Genomic DNA, 21,103 nt, shown 5'->3' with positions numbered 1-21,103 from the left:
TCCCAGCATCCGGAGGGGTAAGTGTCTGTTTATTATTGAAAAGGGGTTGTCCATTAACCAGGCAACCCTTTTAATGGTATTTCTGCTTTTCACAGTGATGTGATTTATAAATGTATAATATTGGCAGACAAATGACATTTTTGGAAGTGAACGGACGTTTAACTGTTAGTACTCTTTGCTCTGTATGTCTGCAGCTATTGTGAATGTCTTATTTAGAAGGAACCACAAAGACACGAACGGTACTGCTTAAGCATGATTTCCTTTATTGCCTGTGTATAACGTGTCACTACATCTTATTTTACAACGTCTCTAAGTGGCGACTCCCGGATTCTTTCCTCAGTTTTTAGTTTCAGTATAAAATTTTCTAAATAAAAAAATGGGACGGAGCTTCTCTTAGGCCATGTGAGAAATTAGGACTTCTGAGCAGTGGTCCCCCACTGATCGAACAGTGATGAGCTATCACGAGGACAGCTTATCAATATGTTAGTCTCGTAAAAACCTATATTTGTAATTTGTATTTCTGCCCACTATCATTGCCGTGCCGTATCCTCTTTACCAAAAACTTGTTAGAATTATACATTTCCTCATCCACTCTATAGAACTGCTGAAATTCAGAGCATTCAACATGTATTTAAAAACATCACGTAAGAAAAAATCTTGCCCATAAATATAACTTGTATGACGAACACTAAAAATACAGATATACAAAGGGAAATTCATTCTGCAGCCCCACATATCAGTATCTGTATTTTCTTTATGGCCCAATTCAAGTTATTAACACAAGAAGCCATCACTGCGATCAGACCAAGCATCTCTCTTTGTTAAGCAGTAGTGGTTTTCTGTATCAACATCAGAAGGCTACAATGGAGCTCCATGCTGGCCACACTTCCAGCAGCATGAACATTAGGACTTCTTTCCTGTGTGAATTCTCTGATGTTTAACAAGATTTGATTTATGGGTAAAACACTTCCCGCATTTGGAGCATGAAAACTGTTTGTCCGCCTTGTGAATTCTCTGATGTTCCACAAGATGTGTTTTCTGGTTAAAACATTTTTCACATTCAGGACATGAAAATGGCTTCTCCCCTGTGTGAATTCTCTGATGTCTAGTAAGTTGTGATTGAGTTTTAAACCATTTTCCACATTCACAACATGAAAATAGCTTCTTCCCTGTGTTAATTTTCTGATCTTTCTCAAGATGTGATTTCTGGGTAAAAGATTTCCCCGCTGTGTGAATTTTCTGATGTACCAAAAACTGTGATTTATAGGTAAACCATTTTCCACATTCAAAACATGAAAATGGCTTCTCCCCTGTGTGAATTCGCTGATGTTCCACAAGATGTGATTTTTGGGTAAAACATTTCCCACATTCATGACATGAAAATGGCTTCTCTCCTGTGTGCAATCTTAGATGGGTCACAAGATTTGATTTCTGGGTAAAACATTTCCCGCACTCAGGACATGAAAAGGTCTTTTCTCCTGTGTGAATTTTTTGATGTTCCACAAGATATGATTTATGGGGAAAACATTTTCCACATTCAGAACATGAAAATGGCTTCTCTCCTGTGTGAATTCTCTGATGTTTCTCAAGATGCTGCTTAAGCTTAAAACTCCTCCCACATTCAGAGCATAAAAATGGCTTCTCCCCTGTGTGAATTCTCTGATGTCGTACAAGCTGTGATTTATAGGTAAAACATTTCCCACATTCAGAACATGAAAACGGCTTCTCTTCCGTGTGAATTCTTTGATGTTCCGCAACAGCTGATTTCTGGGTAAAACACTCCCCACATTCAGGACATGAAAATGACTTCTCTCCCGTGTGAATTTTCTGATGTTCCACAAGAGCGGATTTCTGGATAAAACGTTTCCCACATTCAGGACATGTAAATGGCTTCTCTCCTTTGTGAGTTCTCTGATGTTCCACAAGAGCGGATTTCTGGGTAAAATACTCCCCGCATTCAGGACATGAAAATGACTTCTCTCCAGCGTGAATTTTCTGATGTTCCACAAGAGCGGATTTCTTGGTAAACCATTCTGCACATTCAGAACATGAAAAAGATTCTTCTCCCGCGTGAATTTTCTGATGTTCCACAACAGCTGATTTCTTTGTAAACCATTCCCCGCATACAGGGCATGAAAATGGCTTCTCTCCTGTGTGAATTCTCAGATGTTCCACAACAGCGGATTTCTGGGTAAAACATTTCCCACATTCAGGGCATGAAAATGGTTTCTCTCCTGTGTGAATTCTCAGATGTTCCACGACAGCTGAGTTATGGGTAAAACATTTCCCACATTCAGGACATGAAAATAATCTTTCAACTCTGTGAATTTTTTGTGTGGAAAAATTAGATTTTGTTTTAAAAGGTTTCCCACGTTTAGAACATTGAAGAGTTTTTCCCAGTTTATGTCCAATAGTTTTTTTGCCAATCTGTGATTGCCTTTCTTCTACTTCATAACAGGCAGACAACAGGAGATGTCCCCGGGAGTCGCTCATACCGTCTTCACCTGGAGAAAGAAAATAAAAAATTCTAAACAAAGCAATTACATTTTAAGAATTTCTTAGTGAAAAATCCATTCAGCGAGCAAGAATTATACCAAATATCATCACCAAATCAGAAGAGGGCACTTACGTGCACACCAAGGAGTGAGAAGATACAGGAAAGTATCTAAAAGTTATAGAACATCAATGAAAAATGAATCCTGTATAAATGTACCAAAAATGTCAAATTTAACATTTAATAGTTGCCTCTAAAATCCCCAACCCCCCCCGTTAGACTCTGGTAGGCCCTAATGACAACAGTTAATATTGGAGGAAAGTTAAAAAGAATCACCTGTCCATCAATAGTATATTGTTTAAATGTGTAGAGAATAGGTCAAGACCACCAAAAGCATGGTCTAGGAGGATACTCGGAAGTCCAATAGGCAAGCAATCAATAATACATCCTAGTTACAATATACTTGTCAATCTGCACTGTAGTATTATCGCACTATAATCTATGAAGCAGTTACTTAGAGAAGCAAAACTGATAGCTCTGCAGATAAATAAATCATATTGGGACATACACTCATCCCTACACTCATCCCTTCCTTAGAAGAAGTTGTCGGAATGATATAAAACTTTCTCTGTGTGATTGTAACGTTGATATAAATGATTACTTCTTGGATAAAAGGTGATACGGGGGGCATGGAGGCTCTAGTACCCTGTTGTAACGCCTCTAGCTTGGATACAAGATGTGATACGGGGGGCATGGAGGCTCTAGTACCCTGTTGTACTGCCTCTAGCTTGGATACAAGATGTGATACGGGCGGGCATGGGGACTCTAGTACCCTGTTGTACTGCTTCTAGCTTGGATACAAGATGTGATACTGGAGGGCATGAAGGCTCTAGTACCCTATTGTACCACCTCTAGCTTAGATACAAGATGTGATACGGGGGGGGGGGGCATGGAGGCTCTAGTACCCTGCTGAACCACTTCCAGCTTGGATACAAGATGTGATATGGACAGGCATGAATGCTGGAATATTGGAAAGGAAAAGACATCAATATTTTAGTCTCGTAAAACCTCTTCAAAGCTATATTAATCATTTATATTTCTGTACACTATTATTACCATGTTGCATCATCTTTTTAGCCATATTCCAACCCTGTTGGCCGCCTCTAGCTTGGATACAAGATGTGATATTCGCAGGCATGGAAGCTCTAGTACACTGTTAGGCCGCCTCTACTTGGGATACAAGATGTGATACTGGTGTGCATAGAGGTTGTAGGACCTCGTTGAGCTGCTCTGGCTCGGACACAAAATGTGACTCGGGCGTGCATGGAGGCATACAAGTTCGGTATGGTATCCTCCTGCATATCACTTCACATAATAATAATAATAAACTTTATTTGTATAGCGCCAACATATTCCGCAGCGCTTACATAAACAGGGGATACAGAAAGACAAAAGTACAAACATTACAGAACCACGGTTACAAAGTAATCAATTGATGGAAACAATAGGGGTGCGGGTCCTGCTCCAACGAGCTTACATACTACAAGTAATGGGGTGATACAGAAGGTAAAGGGGCTGGAGATGTGCACGGTATGGTGAGGTGGAGATGTGCATGGTATGGCGAGGTGGAGAGTGAGGGGTGATATACACATAGACAATGGTCAGACATTTAACCGTGTGACGGCAGAGACAGTATGACTGCAAGAGCGGTTTATGATGGCTAGCAGGGATTGCAGTCAGTAGGTCAGGGAGCATGTTATCAGGCGGAGTACAGAGGGGTTTGTTTAGGGAATGCGGTATGCCTCCCTGAAGAGGTGCGTTTTTAGAGCACGCCTGAAGTTCTGCGAATCCTGGATTGCTCGGGTAGCCTTTGGTAGTGCGTTCCAGAGGACCGGTGCTGCTCTGCAGAAGTCTTGGAGGCGGGAATGAGAAGTTCGAATTAAAGGGGCGCTCAATCTGGTTTCGTTAGCAGAGCGGAGAGCCCAGGCTGGTTGATGGATTGAGATGAGGGAAGCAATATAGGGGGGTGCTGCACTGTGGAGGGCTTTGTGGATGAAGGTGGCGAGTTTAAATTGAATTCTGTATTTAACGGGCAGCCAGTGCAGTGACCGACACAGGGCAGAGGTGTCTGAGTAGCGGCTGGACAGGAAGATGAGCCTGGCTGCCGCATTCAGGATGGATTGGAGAGGGTAGAGTCTGGTGCAGGGGAGGCCGATCAGCAACGAGTTGCAATAATCGAGCCGGGAGTGGATAAGGGCAACAGTATGCATTTTTAGCGTGTGCACAGTGAGAAAAGAGCGGATTCTTGCGATGTTCTTGAGGTGCAGCTGACATGTTCGGGCCAGAGATTGGATGTAGGGGGTAAAAGAGAGATCAGAGTCAAATATGACTCCAAGGTAGCGGGCATGTTGTCTAGGAGTTATGGTGGCGCCACACACTGAGATGGAGATGTCAGGAGGAGGTCGGTTAGTGGAGGGTGGAAATACCAGCAGGTCAGTTTTAGAGAGGTTTAGTTTTAGGTAGAGAGAGGACATGGTGTTAGAGACAGCGGACAGACAGTTAGTGATGTTTTGGAGTAAAGGTGCAGAGATGTCACGGGAAGAGGTGTATAGCTGGGTGTCATCAGCATACGGGTGGTATTGGAGGCCAAATCTCCTGATGGTTTGTCCAACAGGGGCTGTGTAGATAGAGAAAAGAAGGGGGCCGAGGACAGAGCCCTGGGGGACCCCAACAGCAAGGGGAAGAGGAGGGGAGGTAGAGCCAGCAAAGGAGACACTGAAAGAGCGGTCAGATAGGTAGGAAGAGAACCAGGAGAGGGCAGTATCCTTTAGGCCAATGGAGCATACTGAGGAGGAGTTGCTGGTCAACAGTGTCATTTGCTGTAACTGAGCCTTTAGATCGTGCAAACTCGTAGGTTGTTGAAGTTAGCATCACAGATGGTCCGCATGCATGTTCTTTGGCCATAAAATAAATCTGGGAAACCATGGCAGTGTGGCAATGCTGTGGGGGCATTCTAGTGACACCCTTGTGTGTGTGGCCGAGCATTATCCTGCTGTAAAATGCTTCTTGGAAGCCCTGCCACGAGAGGCAATACATGTGGCTGCAGGATGTCCTAAACATATCACTGAGCTGCTATATCCCTCAAACCATTATACGCGGTGACCGACTGTCATATGTGATGGTCCCCCAGACCATCACACCTGCAGTGGGAGCAGTGTGCCACTCCACAGCAAAGGCCGGATTAAGACGTTGACCCTAAGGTCTCCAGACAAATACACCCAAAGAAAACCTGGATTAGTGGCTAAAAACAATACTGTTCCACTCCGTAGTGTCCAATTTCATCGTTCACAACACCATTGCAAATGGAGGCGACGGTGGGTGTCCAAGGCCGTACACGTAATGGGGGCCGTGAGATCAAGTGTCCTTGAGCCAAGTGCAAAACAAAACCGTTGGAAATGTTTGTACTTGTCAGATAATCAGATGATCCTCTCTACTGGTGGTCAGTCGAGGGCATCCTGAGCCCGGTCGCCTTGTGTGCCCTCACAGATCCACTAGTCCCACCCATCCTAACAATCTGGTCAGAACAGCGCGACAGGGGACAATTCATCGATACGACCATCCAGCTTCTCACATCCCAATAATGCGTCCCTCTCAGACTCTGGTAACGGGGTAAAATCTCTTCTCTGCGTCGGAGAGGCGTCTAGTGGTTAACAAGCTCTACACAAGCGGAAGAGGTCACTACACACAAGGAGCCTCCGAGAGCCTTTTCATAGGTCAAGTATGGAAATACTTTTAGGGCCTCCGGTGACAAGACCGTTGAACTGCATACCGACTTTTGCAGCAAAATAATAATCTTTATTTGTATAGCACCAACATATTCCGCAGCGCTTACATAGACGGGGGATTACAGAAAGACAAAAGTATAAACATTACAGAACCACGGTTACATAGTAATCAGCTGATGGAAACAATAGGGGTGCGGGTCCTGCTCCAATGAGCTTACATACTACAAGTAATGGGATGATACAGAAGGTAAGGGGTTGGTGATGTGCGCGGTATGGCGAGGTGGAGAGTGAGGGATGCTATACACATAGACAATGGTCAGACATTTAGCCGTGTGACGGCAGAATCGGTATGACTGCAGGGGCAGTTGATGGTGGCTAGCAGGGATTGCAGTCAGTAGGTCACGAAGCATGTTATTAGGCGGAGTAGAGGGGTTTGTTTAGGGAATGCGGTATGCCTCCCTGAAGAGGTACGTTTTTAGAGCACGCCTGAAGTTCTGCGAGTCCTGGATTGCCTGGGAATCCTTTGGTAATGCGTTCCAGAGGACCGGTGCTGCTCTGGAGAAGTCTTGGAGGTGGGAATGAAAAGTTTGAATAAAGAGGGGCGCTCAGTCTGGTTTCGTTAGCAGAGTGGAGAGCCCGGGCTGGGTGATGGATTGAGGTGAGGGAGGTAATATAGGGGGGCGCTGCGCTGTGGAGGGCTTTGTGGATGAAGGTAGCGAGTTTAAATTGAATTCTGTATTTAACGGGCAGCCAGTGCAGTGACCGACACAGGGCAGAGGCGTCCGAGTAGCGGCTGGACAGGAAGATGAGCCTGGCTGCCGCATTCAGGATGGATTGGAGAGGGTAGAGTCTGGTGCAGGGGAGGCCGATCAGCAACGAGAGTGGATGAGAGCAACAATAAGCATTTTTGCGATATTCTTGAGGTGCAGCTGACATGTTCGGGCCAGAGATTGGATGTAGGGGGTAAATGAGAGATCGGAGTCGAATATGACCCTAAGGCAGCAGGCGTGCTGGGAGTTATGGTGGCGCCACACACTGAGATGGAGATGTCAGGATGAGGTCGGTTAGTGGAGGGTGGAAATACCAGCAGGTCAGTTTTAGAGAGGTTTAGTTTTAGGTAGAGAGAGGACATGGTGTTAGAGACAGCGGACAGACGGTCAGTGATTTTTGGAGAAAAGGTGCAGAGATGTCATGGGAAGAGGTATATAGCTGGGTGTCGTCAGCGTAGAGGGGGTATTGAAAAACAACAACTCCTAGAGGCTGGATTGTTTTTGACAAAGAGTATACAGTGAGGTAGCTATGAATATGTTACAAAATTGACATCAAGTATCCAGATATAAGATACCAATCTGCCAATAAAATGCAGTTTAGCAGAAAGAAGAAAAAATGAAAATAACCTAAATTATGTGCACCATTCATAGTACATAAAAAAAAAAAAAAATTAGTTATACCTACCAAATGATCGTATCAAAGTTTTAGCACAATAACTCCAAACGAGTCATTAAGTATTAGGCTGCTTTCACACGGCCGAGAAAAACGTGCGAGATTTGTGCATTGTGCACAAATCTCGCACTGTTAATCCCACTCAGAGCGGGTGGTTGCACGCTTGTCTGTAGTGTCCCTCTCTCCTCCCCTGAAGATGGTCTGGACACCTGCTGTCCCTCCCCTCCTTGCGCTCTGGGGTGCATGCATTGTGTAGTGTGTGGTATGGCGACCACACAGGTGCAGGTGACCCACAGGTTTCTCCCTATCCCTGGGCAGGTGCGGCCCCCAGACGTCTGATGTCCTGTGTGTGTGTCAGATGGGTGATGCCTGGCACTGTTCGTGATGTCAGCACGGTGGCGGACTCTTTATTCCCCTGTGTGAGGACACTTGGACTGGCTAGGTTTACCCTCTGTATGCATGGCAGCTCTGGGTGGGGTTACTGTTATATGTTGTATGCACAAACCGGTATGTTGATGTGAACAGTGACCGATGTTATGTCTCTGCAAGTGGCCAGACATGTGCTCTATGTGGTATGTCTTACACTGTATGTGGGTGTGAACAGTGACATGTGTTATGTCTGTGCAGGATTCCAGACATGTACTTTATTTGCAGTCCTGTTCTGTGTTCAGTGTCTGTGAACAGTCTAGTGTCGTGTCCTGCATGTGTTTAGTGCATCTCTCCAGGTTCCTGATCAGGGATAGCTAGGTCCCAGATGAAGACAGTGAGGCCGACCTTATTGGGACGATCACCCCGCTTTTAGGCGGGGGTTCCCCAGTTTCCCTGATTAGTAAGGGACAGGGGTCCTTCCATCTTGCCTGGAGTGGTGCAGTTTGTATGTGCAAATACTATATGTGTGTTTGTGGGTTTTAAAAGGACACAATCTCGCATCCGCACGGAGGCGCGGCGCTTTCATGCACCAAGTGGGTGTAACATTATAGATGAACTCCTTCTACATCAGATGATCACGTTTTCAAAAAAGCCCAACATAGTGATCATGGGAGATTTTACCCATCCAGACATTTGTTGGGAATCTCAGGAAAAAGTAATGTCTAACAAATTCTTATCGGCTCTTGCTGACAACTTTATCTTCCAAAAGGTAGATAAAATTTTACTCTGGGAAATATGCAAATAAGAAGGATGGAACAATACCACTGCAGCACCACCTATAGGAAGACAGCATTCCTGCAAGTCATTTTAGGACGTATTAAGAGAAGCATAGAGTCTAGATCACGTGAGGTCATTGCCTCCTCTACTGTTCCTTAGTTAGGCCTCATCTGGAATATTGGGTCCAGTTCTGGGCACCCCACTTTAAAAAAAACATAAGCCGATGGTCTCTGTGGCAGGGAGAGCTGGTTGTTAGCTGTCAGAGGACAGCTAGGTACTAGCTCTTACAGCAGAGATCAGAGAAAACCTCCGATCTCTGCTGTGTTAACCCTTTACATGCTGCAGTCTATGTGACTGCAGCATGTAAAGGGCTGTCACTGCAGCATGTAAACGGCTGTCACCATCGGACCCCCGGAATGTGATCAGGGGTCCTGATGGGTCCCTGTGGAAGTCCCCTAAAGGGACAAAAAAAAAAAATTTAAAAAAAAAAGTTAAAAAATTATTTTAAAAAAATTATAAAAACACTTGTCTCCCTTTACTTTGTAAAAAAAAATCGAAAATACAATCACACATGTGGTATCCATGAGTCGTAATGACCCAGAGAAGGAAGTTAATGCATTATTTAACCCCTTAATGACATGGCCCCTTTTTTTCTTTTTTCCCCCATTTCTTTTTTTCCTCCCCCGTTTAAAAAAAATCACAACTTGTCCCGCAAAAAACAAGCCCTTATATGGCCATGTCAATGGAAAAATGAAAAAGTTATGGCTCTTGAGACACAACTGCAAAATTAGTTGAAATTCAATGATTAGACCATTTTAAAAAACCTGCCCTGGTGGGCACGACAGGGTGGTAGGAAACCCGCCACTCAAGGGGTTAATAGCTGTCTACAAATATCTGAAGGGCTGTCACAGTGCAGAGGGATCAGCCCTATTCTCATCTGTACAAGGAAAGACTAGAAGCAATGGGATGAAACTGAAAGGGAGGAGACACAGATTAGATATTAAACAGAGGGTGGATGCCCACGGACAGAATTGCTATGCATTTCCCGCTGTGGAAAAAAGCGCCTGAATTCCACAGCTATTAGCATAAAAGCTTATTGCACCTAATAGCTTTCTGTCTGGTAATGCTCACATGCGGAATTCTTCCGTAAATTTCCGCAGTGAAAAAAAAAAATGGCAGCATGTTTTATTCTCCACGGATTTATTCTGCGGGCGGTCTCCATTACTATAGCATAATGGAGACCGTGGAAATCCGCAATCACCAGCAGGCACTTTTTTGTTTTTAATCGCAGTACACCTGTGGCGTAAATCCACAGGTGTATCACGCTTCACTTGTGGGCATGAGCCCTAAGGGTGATCAATGAGTGGAACATGATGCCACAGGAGGTGGTGAGTTCTCCTTCAATGAAAGTCTTTAGAGGCTGGACAGACATCTGTCTGGGATGAATTAGTGAATACTGCATAAAGCAGGGAGTTGGACCCGATGACCCCGGAAGTCCCTTTCAATTCTACCATTCTAGGATTCTAACGTACAAATAACTACATGCTGTCCTCTTCTGTCACTGTAGAAAGTCCCTGAATGGTCATCATTACTTTCCTCACACTCTGCTCCCTCTCCTCATTACTTTCCTTACACTCTACTCCCTCTGCCTCTCCTCCGACTCCTCATTAGCTTCCTCACACTCTGCTCCCTCATCTACTTCAGCCAATTACCTTTCTCACACTCTGCTCCCTCCCCTCATTAACTTCCTTACATTCTGCTCCCTCTCCTCCACCCTCCTCATTACCTTAGTCACTCTGCTCCCTCTCATTACCCTTCTCACTCTCTGCTTCCTATCCTCATTACCTTCCTCTCACTCTGCTCCCTCTCGTTACCCTCCTCACTCTGCTTCCTATCCTCATCACCTTCCTCACTCTCAGCTCCCTCTCCTCCTCCTCATTACATTCCTCACACTCTGCTCCCTCTCCTCCTCCTCATTACCTTCCTCATACTCTGCTCCCTGTCCTCTTCCATCTCCTTATTATCTTCATTACACTGTTTCCTCTCCTCCTATCATACTCGAACTCTGCTCCCCCTTCTCCTCACTATCATCCTCATATTCTGCTCCCTCTTATCCTCCACCTCCCTTCCTCACACTCTGCTTCTTCTTGTCCTACGCCACATCCTATTACCTTCCTCACACTCTGCTCCCTCTCCTCTGACTACTCACTATGTTCCTCATCCTGCTCCTTCTCCTCATTCCCTTCCTCACACTCTGCTCCATCTCCTCATTACCTTCCTCACACCCTGCTCCCTCTCCTCCATCTCCTCATTACCTTCCTCACACCCTGCTCCCTCTCCTCCATCTCCTCATTACCTTCCTCACACTCTGCTCCCTCTCCTCCTCCTCCTCATTACCTTCCTCACACTCTGCTCCCTCTCCTCCTCCTCCTCATTACCTTCCTCACACTCTGCTCCCTTTCCTCCTCCTCATTACCTTCCTCACACTCTGCTCCCTCTCCTCCTCCTCCTCCTCCTCCTCATTACCTTCCTCACACCCTGCTCCCTCTCCTCATTACCTTCCTCACACTCTGCTCCCTCTCATTACCTTCCTCACACTCTGCTCCCTCTCATTACCTTCCTCACACCCTGCTCCCTCTCCTCATTACCTTCCTCACACTCTGCTCCCTCTCATTACCTTCCTCACACTCTGCTCCCTCTCATTACCTTCCTCACACCCTGCTCCCTCTCCTCATTACCTTCCTCACACTCTGCTCCCTCTCCTCATTACCTTCCTCACACTCTGCTCCCTCTCCTCATTACCTTCCTCACACTCTGCTCCCTCTCCTCATTACCTTCCTCACACTCTGCTCCCTCTCCTCATTACCTTCCTCACACTCTGCTCCCTCTCCTCATTACCTTCCGCACACTCTGCTCCCTCTCCTCATTACCTTCCGCACACTCTGCTCCCTCTCCTCATTACCTTCCGCACACTCTGCTCCCTCTCCTCATTACCTTCCGCACACTCTGCTCCCTCTCCTCATTAGCTTCCGCACACTCTGCTCCCTCTCCTCATTAGCTTCCGCACACTCTGCTCCCTCTCCTCATTAGCTTCCTCACACTCTGCTCCCTCTCCTCATTAGCTTCCTCACACTCTGCTCCCTCTCCTCATTAGCTTCCTCACACTCTGCTCCCTCTCCTCATTAGCTTCCTCACACTCTGCTCCCTCTCCTCATTAGCTTCCTCACACTCTGCTCCCTCTCCTCATTAGCTTCCTCACACTCTGCTCCCTCTCCTCATTAGCTTCCTCACACTCTGCTCCCTCTCCTCATTAGCTTCCTCACACTCTGCTCCCTCTCCTCATTAGCTTCCTCACACTCTGCTCCCTCTCCTCATTAGCTTCCTCACACTCTGCTCCCTCTCCTCATTAGCTTCCTCACACTCTGCTCCCTCTCCTCATTAGCTTCCTCACACTCTGCTCCCTCTCCTCATTAGCTTCCTCACACTCTGCTCCCTCTCCTCATTAGCTTCCTCACACTCTGCTCCCTCTCCTCATTAGCTTCCTCACACTCTGCTCCCTCTCCTCATTAGCTTCCTCACACTCTGCTCCCTCTCCTCATTAGCTTCCTCACACTCTGCTCCCTCTCCTCATTAGCTTCCTCACACTCTGCTCCCTCTCCTCATTAGCTTCCTCACACTCTGCTCCCTCTCCTCATTAGCTTCCTCACACTCTGCTCCCTCTCCTCATTAGCTTCCTCACACTCTGCTCCCTCTCCTCATTAGCTTCCTCACACTCTGCTCCCTCTCCTCATTAGCTTCCTCACACTCTGCTCCCTCTCCTCATTAGCTTCCTCACACTCTGCTCCCTCTCCTCATTAGCTTCCTCACACTCTGCTCCCTCTCCTCATTAGCTTCCTCACACTCTGCTCCCTCTCCTCATTAGCTTCCTCACACTCTGCTCCCTCTCCTCATTAGCTTCCTCACACTCTGCTCCCTCTCCTCATTAGCTTCCTCACACTCTGCTCCCTCTCCTCATTAGCTTCCTCACACTCTGCTCCCTCTCCTCATTAGCTTCCTCACACTCTGCTCCCTCTCCTCATTAGCTTCCTCACACTCTGCTCCCTCTCCTCATTAGCTTCCTCACACTCTGCTCCCTCTCCTCATTAGCTTCCTCACACTCTGCTCCCTCTCCTCATTAGCTTCCTCACACTCTGCTCCCTCTCCTCATTAGCTTCCTCACACTCTGCTCCCTCTCCTCATTAGCTTCCTCACACTCTGCTCCCTCTCCTCATTAGCTTCCTCACACTCTGCTCCCTATCCTCATTACCTTCCTCACACTCTTCTCCCTCTAGTCCTCATTACCTTCCTCACACTCTGCTCCCTCATCTACTTCAGCTAATTACCTTTCTCACACTCTGCTCCCTCTCCTCCTTAACTTCCTTACATTCTGCTCCCTCTCCTCCCCCCTCCTCATTACCTTTATCACACTCTGCACCCTCCTCACTCTCTGCTTCCTATCCTCATTACCTTCCTCACTCTGCTCCCTCTCCTCCTCCTCATTACCTTCCTCACACTCTGCTCCCTCTCCTCCTCCTCATTACCTTCCTCACACTCTGCTCCCTCTCCTCCTCCTCATTACCTTCCTCACACTGCTCCCTCTCCTCCTCATTACCTTCCTCACACTCTGCTCCCTCTCCTCCTCATTACCTTCCTCACACTCTGCTCCCTCTCCTCCTCCTCATTACCTTCCTCACACTCTGCTCCCTCTCCTCCTCCTCATTACCTTCCTCACACTCTGCTCCCTCTCCTCCTCCTCATTACCTTCCTCACACTCTGCTCCCTCTCCTCCTCCTCATTACCTTCCTCACACTCTGCTCCCTGTCCTCTTCCATCTCCTTATTATCTTCATTACACCGTTTCCTCTCCTCCTATCATACTCGAACTCTGCTCCCTCTTATCCTCCACCTCCCTTCCTCACACTCTGCTTCTTCTTGTCCTACGCCACATCCTATTACCTTCCTCACACTCTGCTCCCTCTCCTCTGACTACTCACTATGTTCCTCATCCTGCTCCCTCTCCTCATTACCTTCCTCACACTCTGCTCCCTCTCCTCCTCCTCCTCCTCATTACCTTCCTCACACTCTGCTCCATCTCCTCATTACCTTCCTCACACCCTGCTCCCTCTCCTCCATCCTCTCATTCCCTTCCTCACACCCTGCTCCATCTCCTCATTCCCTTCCTCACACCCTGCTCCATCTCCTCATTCCCTTCCTCACACCATGCTCCCTCTCCTCCTCCTCATTACCTTCCTCACACTCTGCTCCCTCTCCTCCTCATTACCTTCCTCACTCTGCTCCCTCTCCTCCTCATTACCTTCCTCACTCTGCTCCCTCTCCTCCTCCTCACCTTCCTCACACTCTGCTCCCTCTCCTCCTCCTTATTACCTTCCTCACACTCTGCTCCCTCTCCTCCTCCTCATTACCTTCCTCACACTCTGCTCCCTCTCCTCCTCCTCATTACCTTCCTCACACTCTGCTCCCTCTCCTCCTCCTCATTACCTTCCTCACACTCTGCTCCCTCTCCTCCTCCTCCTCATTACCTTCCTCACACTCTGCTCCCTCTCCTCTTCCTCACACTCTGCTCCCTCTCCTCCTCCTCCTCATTACCTTCCTCACACTCTGCTCCCTCTCCTCTTCCTCACACTCTGCTCCCTCTCCTCCTCCTCACACTCTGCTCCCTCTCCTCCTCCTCCTCCTCCTTATTACCTTCCTCACTCTGCTCCCTCTCCTCCTCCTCATTACCTTCCTCACTCTGCTCCCTCTCCTCCTCCTCACCTTCCTCACACTCTGCTCCCTCTCCTCCTTATTACCTTCCTCACACTCTGCTCCCTCTCCTCCTCACACTCTGCTCCAATTCCTCCTCCTCCTCCTCCTCATTACCTTCCTCACTCTGCTCCATCTCCTCCTTATTACCTTCCTCACTCTGCTCCCTCTCCTCCTCATTACCTTCCTCACTCTCTGCTCCCTCTCCTCCTCCTCATTACCTTCCTCACACTCTGCTCCCTCTCCTCCTCATTACCTTCCTCACACTCTGCTCCCTCTCCTCCTCATTACCTTCCTCACACTCTGCTCCCTCTCCTCCTCATTACCTTCCTCACACTCTGCTCCCTCTCCTCCTCATTACCTTCCTCACACTCTGCTCCCTCTCCTCCTCCTCACCTTCCTCACACTCTGCTCCCTCTCCTCCTCCTCACCTTCCTCACACTCTGCTCCCTCTCCTCCTCCTCCTCATTACCTTCCTCACACTCTGCTCCCTCTCCTCCTCCTCATTACCTTCCTCACACTCTGCTCCCTCTCCTCCATCTCCTCATTTCCTTCCTCACACTCTGCTCCCTCTCCTCCATCTCCTCATTCCCTTCCTCACACACTGCTCCCTCTCCTCCTCCTCATTATCTTCCTCACACTCTGCTCCCTCTCCTCCTCCTCATTACCTTCCTCACACTCTGCTCCCTCTCCTCCTCACACTCTGCTCCCTCTCCTCCTCCTCATTACCTTCCTCACAATCTGCTCCCTCTCCTCCTGATTACCTCCCTCACACTCTGCTCCCTCTCCTCCTCCTCCCCATTCCCTTCCTCACACTCTGCTCCCTCTCCTCCTCCTCCTCACCTTACTCACACTCTGCTCCCTCTCCTCCTCATTACCTCCCTCACACTCTGCTCCCTCTCCTCCTCCTCATTACCTTCCTCACACTCTGCTCCCTCTCCATCTCCTCATTACCTTCCTCACACTCTGCTCCCTCTCCTCCTCCTCATCATCACCTTCCTCACACTCTGCTCCCTCTCCATCTCCTCATTACCTTCCTCACAATCTGCTCCCTCTCCTCCTCCTCCTCATCACCTTCCTCACACTCTGCTCCCTCTCCTCCTCCTCATTACCTTCCTCACACTCTGCTCCCTCTCCTCCGCCTCATTACCTTCCTCACACTCTGCTCCCTCTCCTCCTCCTCATTACCTTCCTCACACTCTGCTCTCTCTACTCCTCCTCCTCCTCCTCATTACCTTCCTCACACTCTGCTCCCTCTCCTCCTCCTCCTCATTACCTTCCTCACACTCTGCTCCCTCTCCTCCTCCTCCTCATTACCTTCCTCACACTCTGCTCCCTCTCCTCCTCCTCCTCCTCATTACCTTCCTCACACTCTGCTCCCTCTCCTCCTCCTCATTACCTTCCTCACACTCTGCTCCCTCTCCTCCTCCTCATCATCACCTTCCTCACACTCTGCTCCCTCTCCTCCTCCTCATCACCTTCCTCACACTCTGCTCCCTCTCCTCCTCCTCCTCATCACCTTCCTCACACTCTGCTCCCTCTCCTCCTCCTCCTCCTCACCTTCCTCACACTCTGCTCCCTCTCCTCCTCACCTTCCTCACACTCTGCTCCCTCTCCTCCTCCTCCTCCTCATTACCTTCCTCACACTCTGCTCCCTCTCCTCCTCCTCACCTTCCTCACACTCTGCTCCCTCTCCTCCTCCTCATTACCTTCCTCACACTCTGCTCCCTCTCCTCCTCCTCATCATCACCTTCCTCACACTCTGCTCCCTCTCCTCCTCCTCCTCCTCATCATCACCTTCCTCACACTCTGCTCCCTCTCCTCCTCCTCCTCCTCATTACCTTCCTCACACTCTGCTCCCTCTCCTCCTCGTTCCCTTCCTCACACTCTGCTCCCTCTCCTCCTCATTACCTTCCTCACACTCTGCTCCCTCTCCTCCTCGTCCTCCTCATTACCTTCCTCACACTCTGCTCCCTCTCCTCCTCCTCCTCATTACCTTCCTCACACTCTGCTCCCTCTCCTCCTCCTCCTCCTCATTACCTTCCTCACACTCTGCTCCCTCTCCTCCTCATTACCTTCCTCACACTCTGCTCCCTCTCCTCCTCGTCCTCCTCATTACCTTCCTCACACTCTGCTCCCTCTCCTCCTCATTACCTTCCTCACACTCTGCTCCCTCTCCTCCTCCTCCTCCTCATTACCTTCCTCACACTCTGCTCCCTCTCCTCCTCCTCCTCATTACCTTCCTCACACTCTGCTCCCTCTCCTCCTCCTCCTCCTCATTACCTTCCTCACACTCTGCTCCCTCTCCTCCTCCTCCTCCTCATTACCTTCCTCACACTCTGCTCCCTCTCCTCCTCCTCCTCCTCATTACCTTCCTCACACTCTGCTCCCTCTCCTCCTCCTCCTCCTCATTACCTTCCTCACACTCTGCTCCCTCTCCTCCTCCTCCTCCTCATTACCTTCCTCACACTCTGCTCCCTCTCCTCCTCCTCCTCCTCCTCATTACCTTCCTCACACTCTGCTCCCTCTCCTCCTCGTCCTCCTCATTACCTTCCTCACACTCTGCTCCCTCTCCTCCTCCTCCTCATTACCTTCCTCACACTCTGCTCCCTCTCCTCCTCCTCCTCCTCATTACCTTCCTCACACTCTGCTCCCCCTCCTCCTCCTCATTACCTTCCTCACACTCTGCTCCCCCTCCTCCTCCTCATTCCCTTCCTCACACTCTGCTCCCTCTCCTCCTCCTCCTCCTCATTACCTTCCTCACACTCTGCTCCCTCCTCTCCATCAGCTCCTCATTACCTTCCTCACACTCTGCTCCCTCTTCATCAGCACCTCATTACCTTGCTCCACCGCGGCAGCTTCCTCTTCTCTTCCTTCCATAGTACTGAGTGTCGTTAACAAGCCCCTCCCCTTTCCGGTCACGTGACTCATACGTCATCGGACCTCCTAGTAGCCCATACACTGTAGCAGTTACCTCACAGTCCGCCTGTCCGCTCAGTACTGCCGGTGATGGAGGGTATTTATGACGGCTGAATGGTGGACGGATGTTATATCATTATAGTCTCCATCTGCTGCAAACATGACAGAACCTGAGCCGACAACATACAGCTATAGGGAGACAGGGACACAAGAGCTTACAGTCTATGAGGAGGGAATAGGGGGACACAAGAGCTTACAGTCTATGGGGGGGAATAGGGGGGCACAAGAGCTTACAGTCTATGAGGAAATAGGGGGGACACAAGAGCTTACAGTCTATGGGGAGGGAATAGGGGGACACAAGAGCTTACAGTCTATGAGGAGGGAATAGGGGGACACAAGAGCTTACAGTCTATGAGGAGGGAATAGGGGGACACAAGAGCTTACAGTCTATGAGGAGGGAATAGGGGGACACAAGAGCTTACAGTCTATGAGGAGGAACTAGGGGGACACAAGAGCTTACAGTCTATGGGGAGGTAATAGGGGGACACAAGAGCTTACAGTCTTTGAGGAGGAACTAGGGGGGGCACAAGAGCTTACAGTCTATGAGGAGGAACTAGGGGGGGGCACAAGAGCTTACAGTCTATGAGGAGGAACTAGGGGGATACAAGAGCTTACAGTCTATGAGGAGGAACTAGGGGGGGGCACAAGAGCTTACAGTCTATGAGGAGGAACTAGGGGGGGGCACAAGAGCTTACAGTCTATGAGGAGGAACTAGGGGGGGGCACAAGAGCTTACAGTCTATGAGGAGGAACTGGGGGGGACACAAGAGCTTACAGTCTATGAGGAGGAACTAGGGGGGGCACAAGAGCTTACAGTCTATGAGGAGGAACTAGGGGGGGGCACAAGAGCTTACAGTCTATGAGGAGGAAATAGGGGGACACAAGAGCTTACAGTCTATGAGGAAATAGGGGGGACACGAGAGCTTACAGTCTATGAGGAGGAACTAGGGGGGGGCACAAGAGCTTACAGTCTATGAGGAGGAAATAGGGGGGACACGAGAGCTTACAGTCTATGAGGAGGAAATAGGGGGGACACGAGAGCTTACAGTCTATGAGGAGGAAATAGGGGGGACACAAGAGCTTACAGTCTATGAGGACGAAATAGGGGGGACACGAGAGCTTACAGTCTATGAAGAGGAACTAGGGGGGGGGCCACGAGCTTACAGTCTATGAGGAGGAACTAGGGGGACACAAGAGCTTACAGTCTATGAGGTGGAAATAGGGGGACACAAGAGCTTACAGTCTATGAGGTGGAAATAGGGGGACACAAGAGCTTATAGTCTATGAGGTGGAACTAGGGAGACACAAGAGTTTACAGTCTATGAGGAGGGAATGGGGGGGGGGACACAAGAGCTTACAGTCTATGGGGAGGAAATAGGGGGACACAAGAGCTTACCGTCTATGGGAAGGCAATAGGGGGGGACACAAGAGTTTACAGTCTATGAGGAGGGAATGGGGGGGGGGGACACAAGAGCTTACAGTCTATGGGGAGGAAATAGGGGGACACAAGAGCTTACCGTCTATGGGAAGGCAATAGGGGGGGACACAAGAGCTTACAGTCTATGGGAAGGCAATAGGGGGGGACACAAGATCTTACAGTCTATAGGGGGGAACTAGGGGGGAACAAGAGCTTATAGTCTATGAGGAGGAAATAGGGGGACACAAGAGCTTACCGTCTATGGGAAGGCAATAGGGGGGGACACAAGATCTTACAGTCTATAGGGGGGAACAAGAGCTTACAGTCTATGAGGAGGGAATAGTGGGACACAAGAGCTTACAGTCTATGAGGAGGAAATAGGGGGACACAAGAGCTTACAGTCTATGGGGAGGTAATAGGGGGGGATACAAGAGCTTACAGTCTATGGGGAGGGAATAGGGGGACACAAGAGCTTACAGTCTATGAGGAGGAACTAGGGGGGACACAAGAGCTTACAGTCTATGAGGAGGAACTAGGGGGGACACAAGAGCTTACAGTCTATGAGGAGGAACTAGGGGGGACACAAGAGCTTACAGTCTATGGGGAGGAACTAGGGGGACACAAGAGCTTACAGTCTATGAGGAGGAAAGAGGGGGACGCAAGAGCTTGCAGTCTATGAGGAGGAACTTGGGGCACATTAGAGCTTACAGTCTATGAGGAGGAACTAGGGGGGAACAAGAGCTTACAGTCTATGAGGAGGAAATAGGGGGAACACAAGAGCTTCCGGTCCATGAGGAGAAAATAGGGGGGACACGAGCTTACAGTCTATGAGGAGGAAATAGGGGGGGGGGACAAGAGCTTACAGTCTACGAGGAAGAGATAGGGGGAACACAGGAGCTTACAGTCTACGAGGAAATAAGGGGGACACAAGAGCTTACAGTCTACGAGGAAGAGATAGGGGGAACACAGGAGCTTACAGTCTATGGGGAGGAACTAGGGGGACCCAAGAGCTTACAGTCTATGGGGAGGAACTAGGGGGACCCAAGAGCTTACAGTCTATGGGGAGGAACTAGGGGGGGCACAAGAGCTTACAGTCTATGAGGAGGAACTAGGGGGACACAAGAGCTTACAGTCTATGAGGAGAAACTAGGGGGGACACAAGAGCTTACAGTCTATGAGGAGAAACTAGGGGGGACACAAGAGCTTACAGTCTATGAGGAGGAACTAGGGGGGACACAAGAGCTTACAGTCTATGAGGAGGAACTAGGGAGACACAAGAGCTTACAGTCTATGGGGAGGAAAGAGGGGGACGCAAGAGCTTACAGTCTATGAGGAGGAAAGAGGGGGACGCAAGAGCTTACAGTCTATGAGGAGGAACTAGGGGGGAACAAGAGCTTGCAGTCTATGAGGAGGAACTTGGGGCACATTAGAGCTTACAGTCTATGAGGAGGAACTAGGGGGGAACAAGAGCTTACAGTCTATGAGGAGGAAATAGGGGGAACACAAGAGCTTCCGGTCCATGAGGAGGAAATAGGGGGGGGACAAGAGCTTACAGTCTACGAGGAAGAGATAGGGGGAACACAGGAGCTTACAGTCTATGGGGAGGAACTAGGGGGACACAAGAGCTTACAGTCTATGAGGAGGAACTAGAGGGACACAAGAGCTTATAGTCTATGAGGAGGAACTAGGGGGACACAAGAGCTTACAGTCTATGAGGAGAAACTAGGGGGGACACAAGAGCTTACAGTCTATGAGGAGGAACTAGGGGGGACACAAGAGTTTACAGTCTATGAGGAGGAACTAGGGGGGACACAAGAGCTTACAGTCTATGGGGAGGAACTAGGGGGACACAAGAGCTTGCAGTGTATGAGGAGGAACTTGGGGCACATTAGAGCTTACAGTCTATGAGGAGGAAATAGGGGGAACACAAGAGCTTCCGGTCCATGAGGAGGAAATAGGGGGAACACAAGAGCTTACAGTCTACGAGGAAGAGATAGGGGGAACACAGGAGCTTACAGTCTATGGGGAGGAACTAGGGG

At 49.0% G+C, this 21,103-nt stretch overlaps 2 protein-coding genes across 2 annotated transcripts in view; one reads left to right on the top strand and one right to left on the bottom strand.

Annotated features, from left to right (window-relative positions):
• LOC136590970 (zinc finger protein 436-like) overlaps positions 1-21,103 on the top strand; it is a 137,092-nt gene that overhangs the window by 49,306 nt on the left and 66,683 nt on the right. The window lies entirely within an intron of this gene.
• Positions 249-17,546, bottom strand: LOC136591032 (zinc finger protein 420-like). Its single transcript, XM_066588467.1, has 2 exons — positions 17,510-17,546; positions 249-2,504 (listed from the first exon to the last, which is right to left on the bottom strand). The coding sequence occupies exon 2, from the start codon at positions 2,491-2,493 to the stop codon at positions 904-906; it is 1,590 nt and encodes a 529-aa protein (XP_066444564.1). The 5' UTR covers positions 2,494-2,504; positions 17,510-17,546; the 3' UTR covers positions 249-903.

The sequence above is a fragment of the Eleutherodactylus coqui genome, chromosome 1 (assembly GCF_035609145.1).
Source record: "Eleutherodactylus coqui strain aEleCoq1 chromosome 1, aEleCoq1.hap1, whole genome shotgun sequence".
Lineage (NCBI taxonomy): Eukaryota > Metazoa > Chordata > Amphibia > Anura > Eleutherodactylidae > Eleutherodactylus > Eleutherodactylus coqui.
The sequence above is the reverse complement of the archived record's forward strand: the minus strand, read 5'-3'. Positions and strand labels throughout refer to the sequence as shown.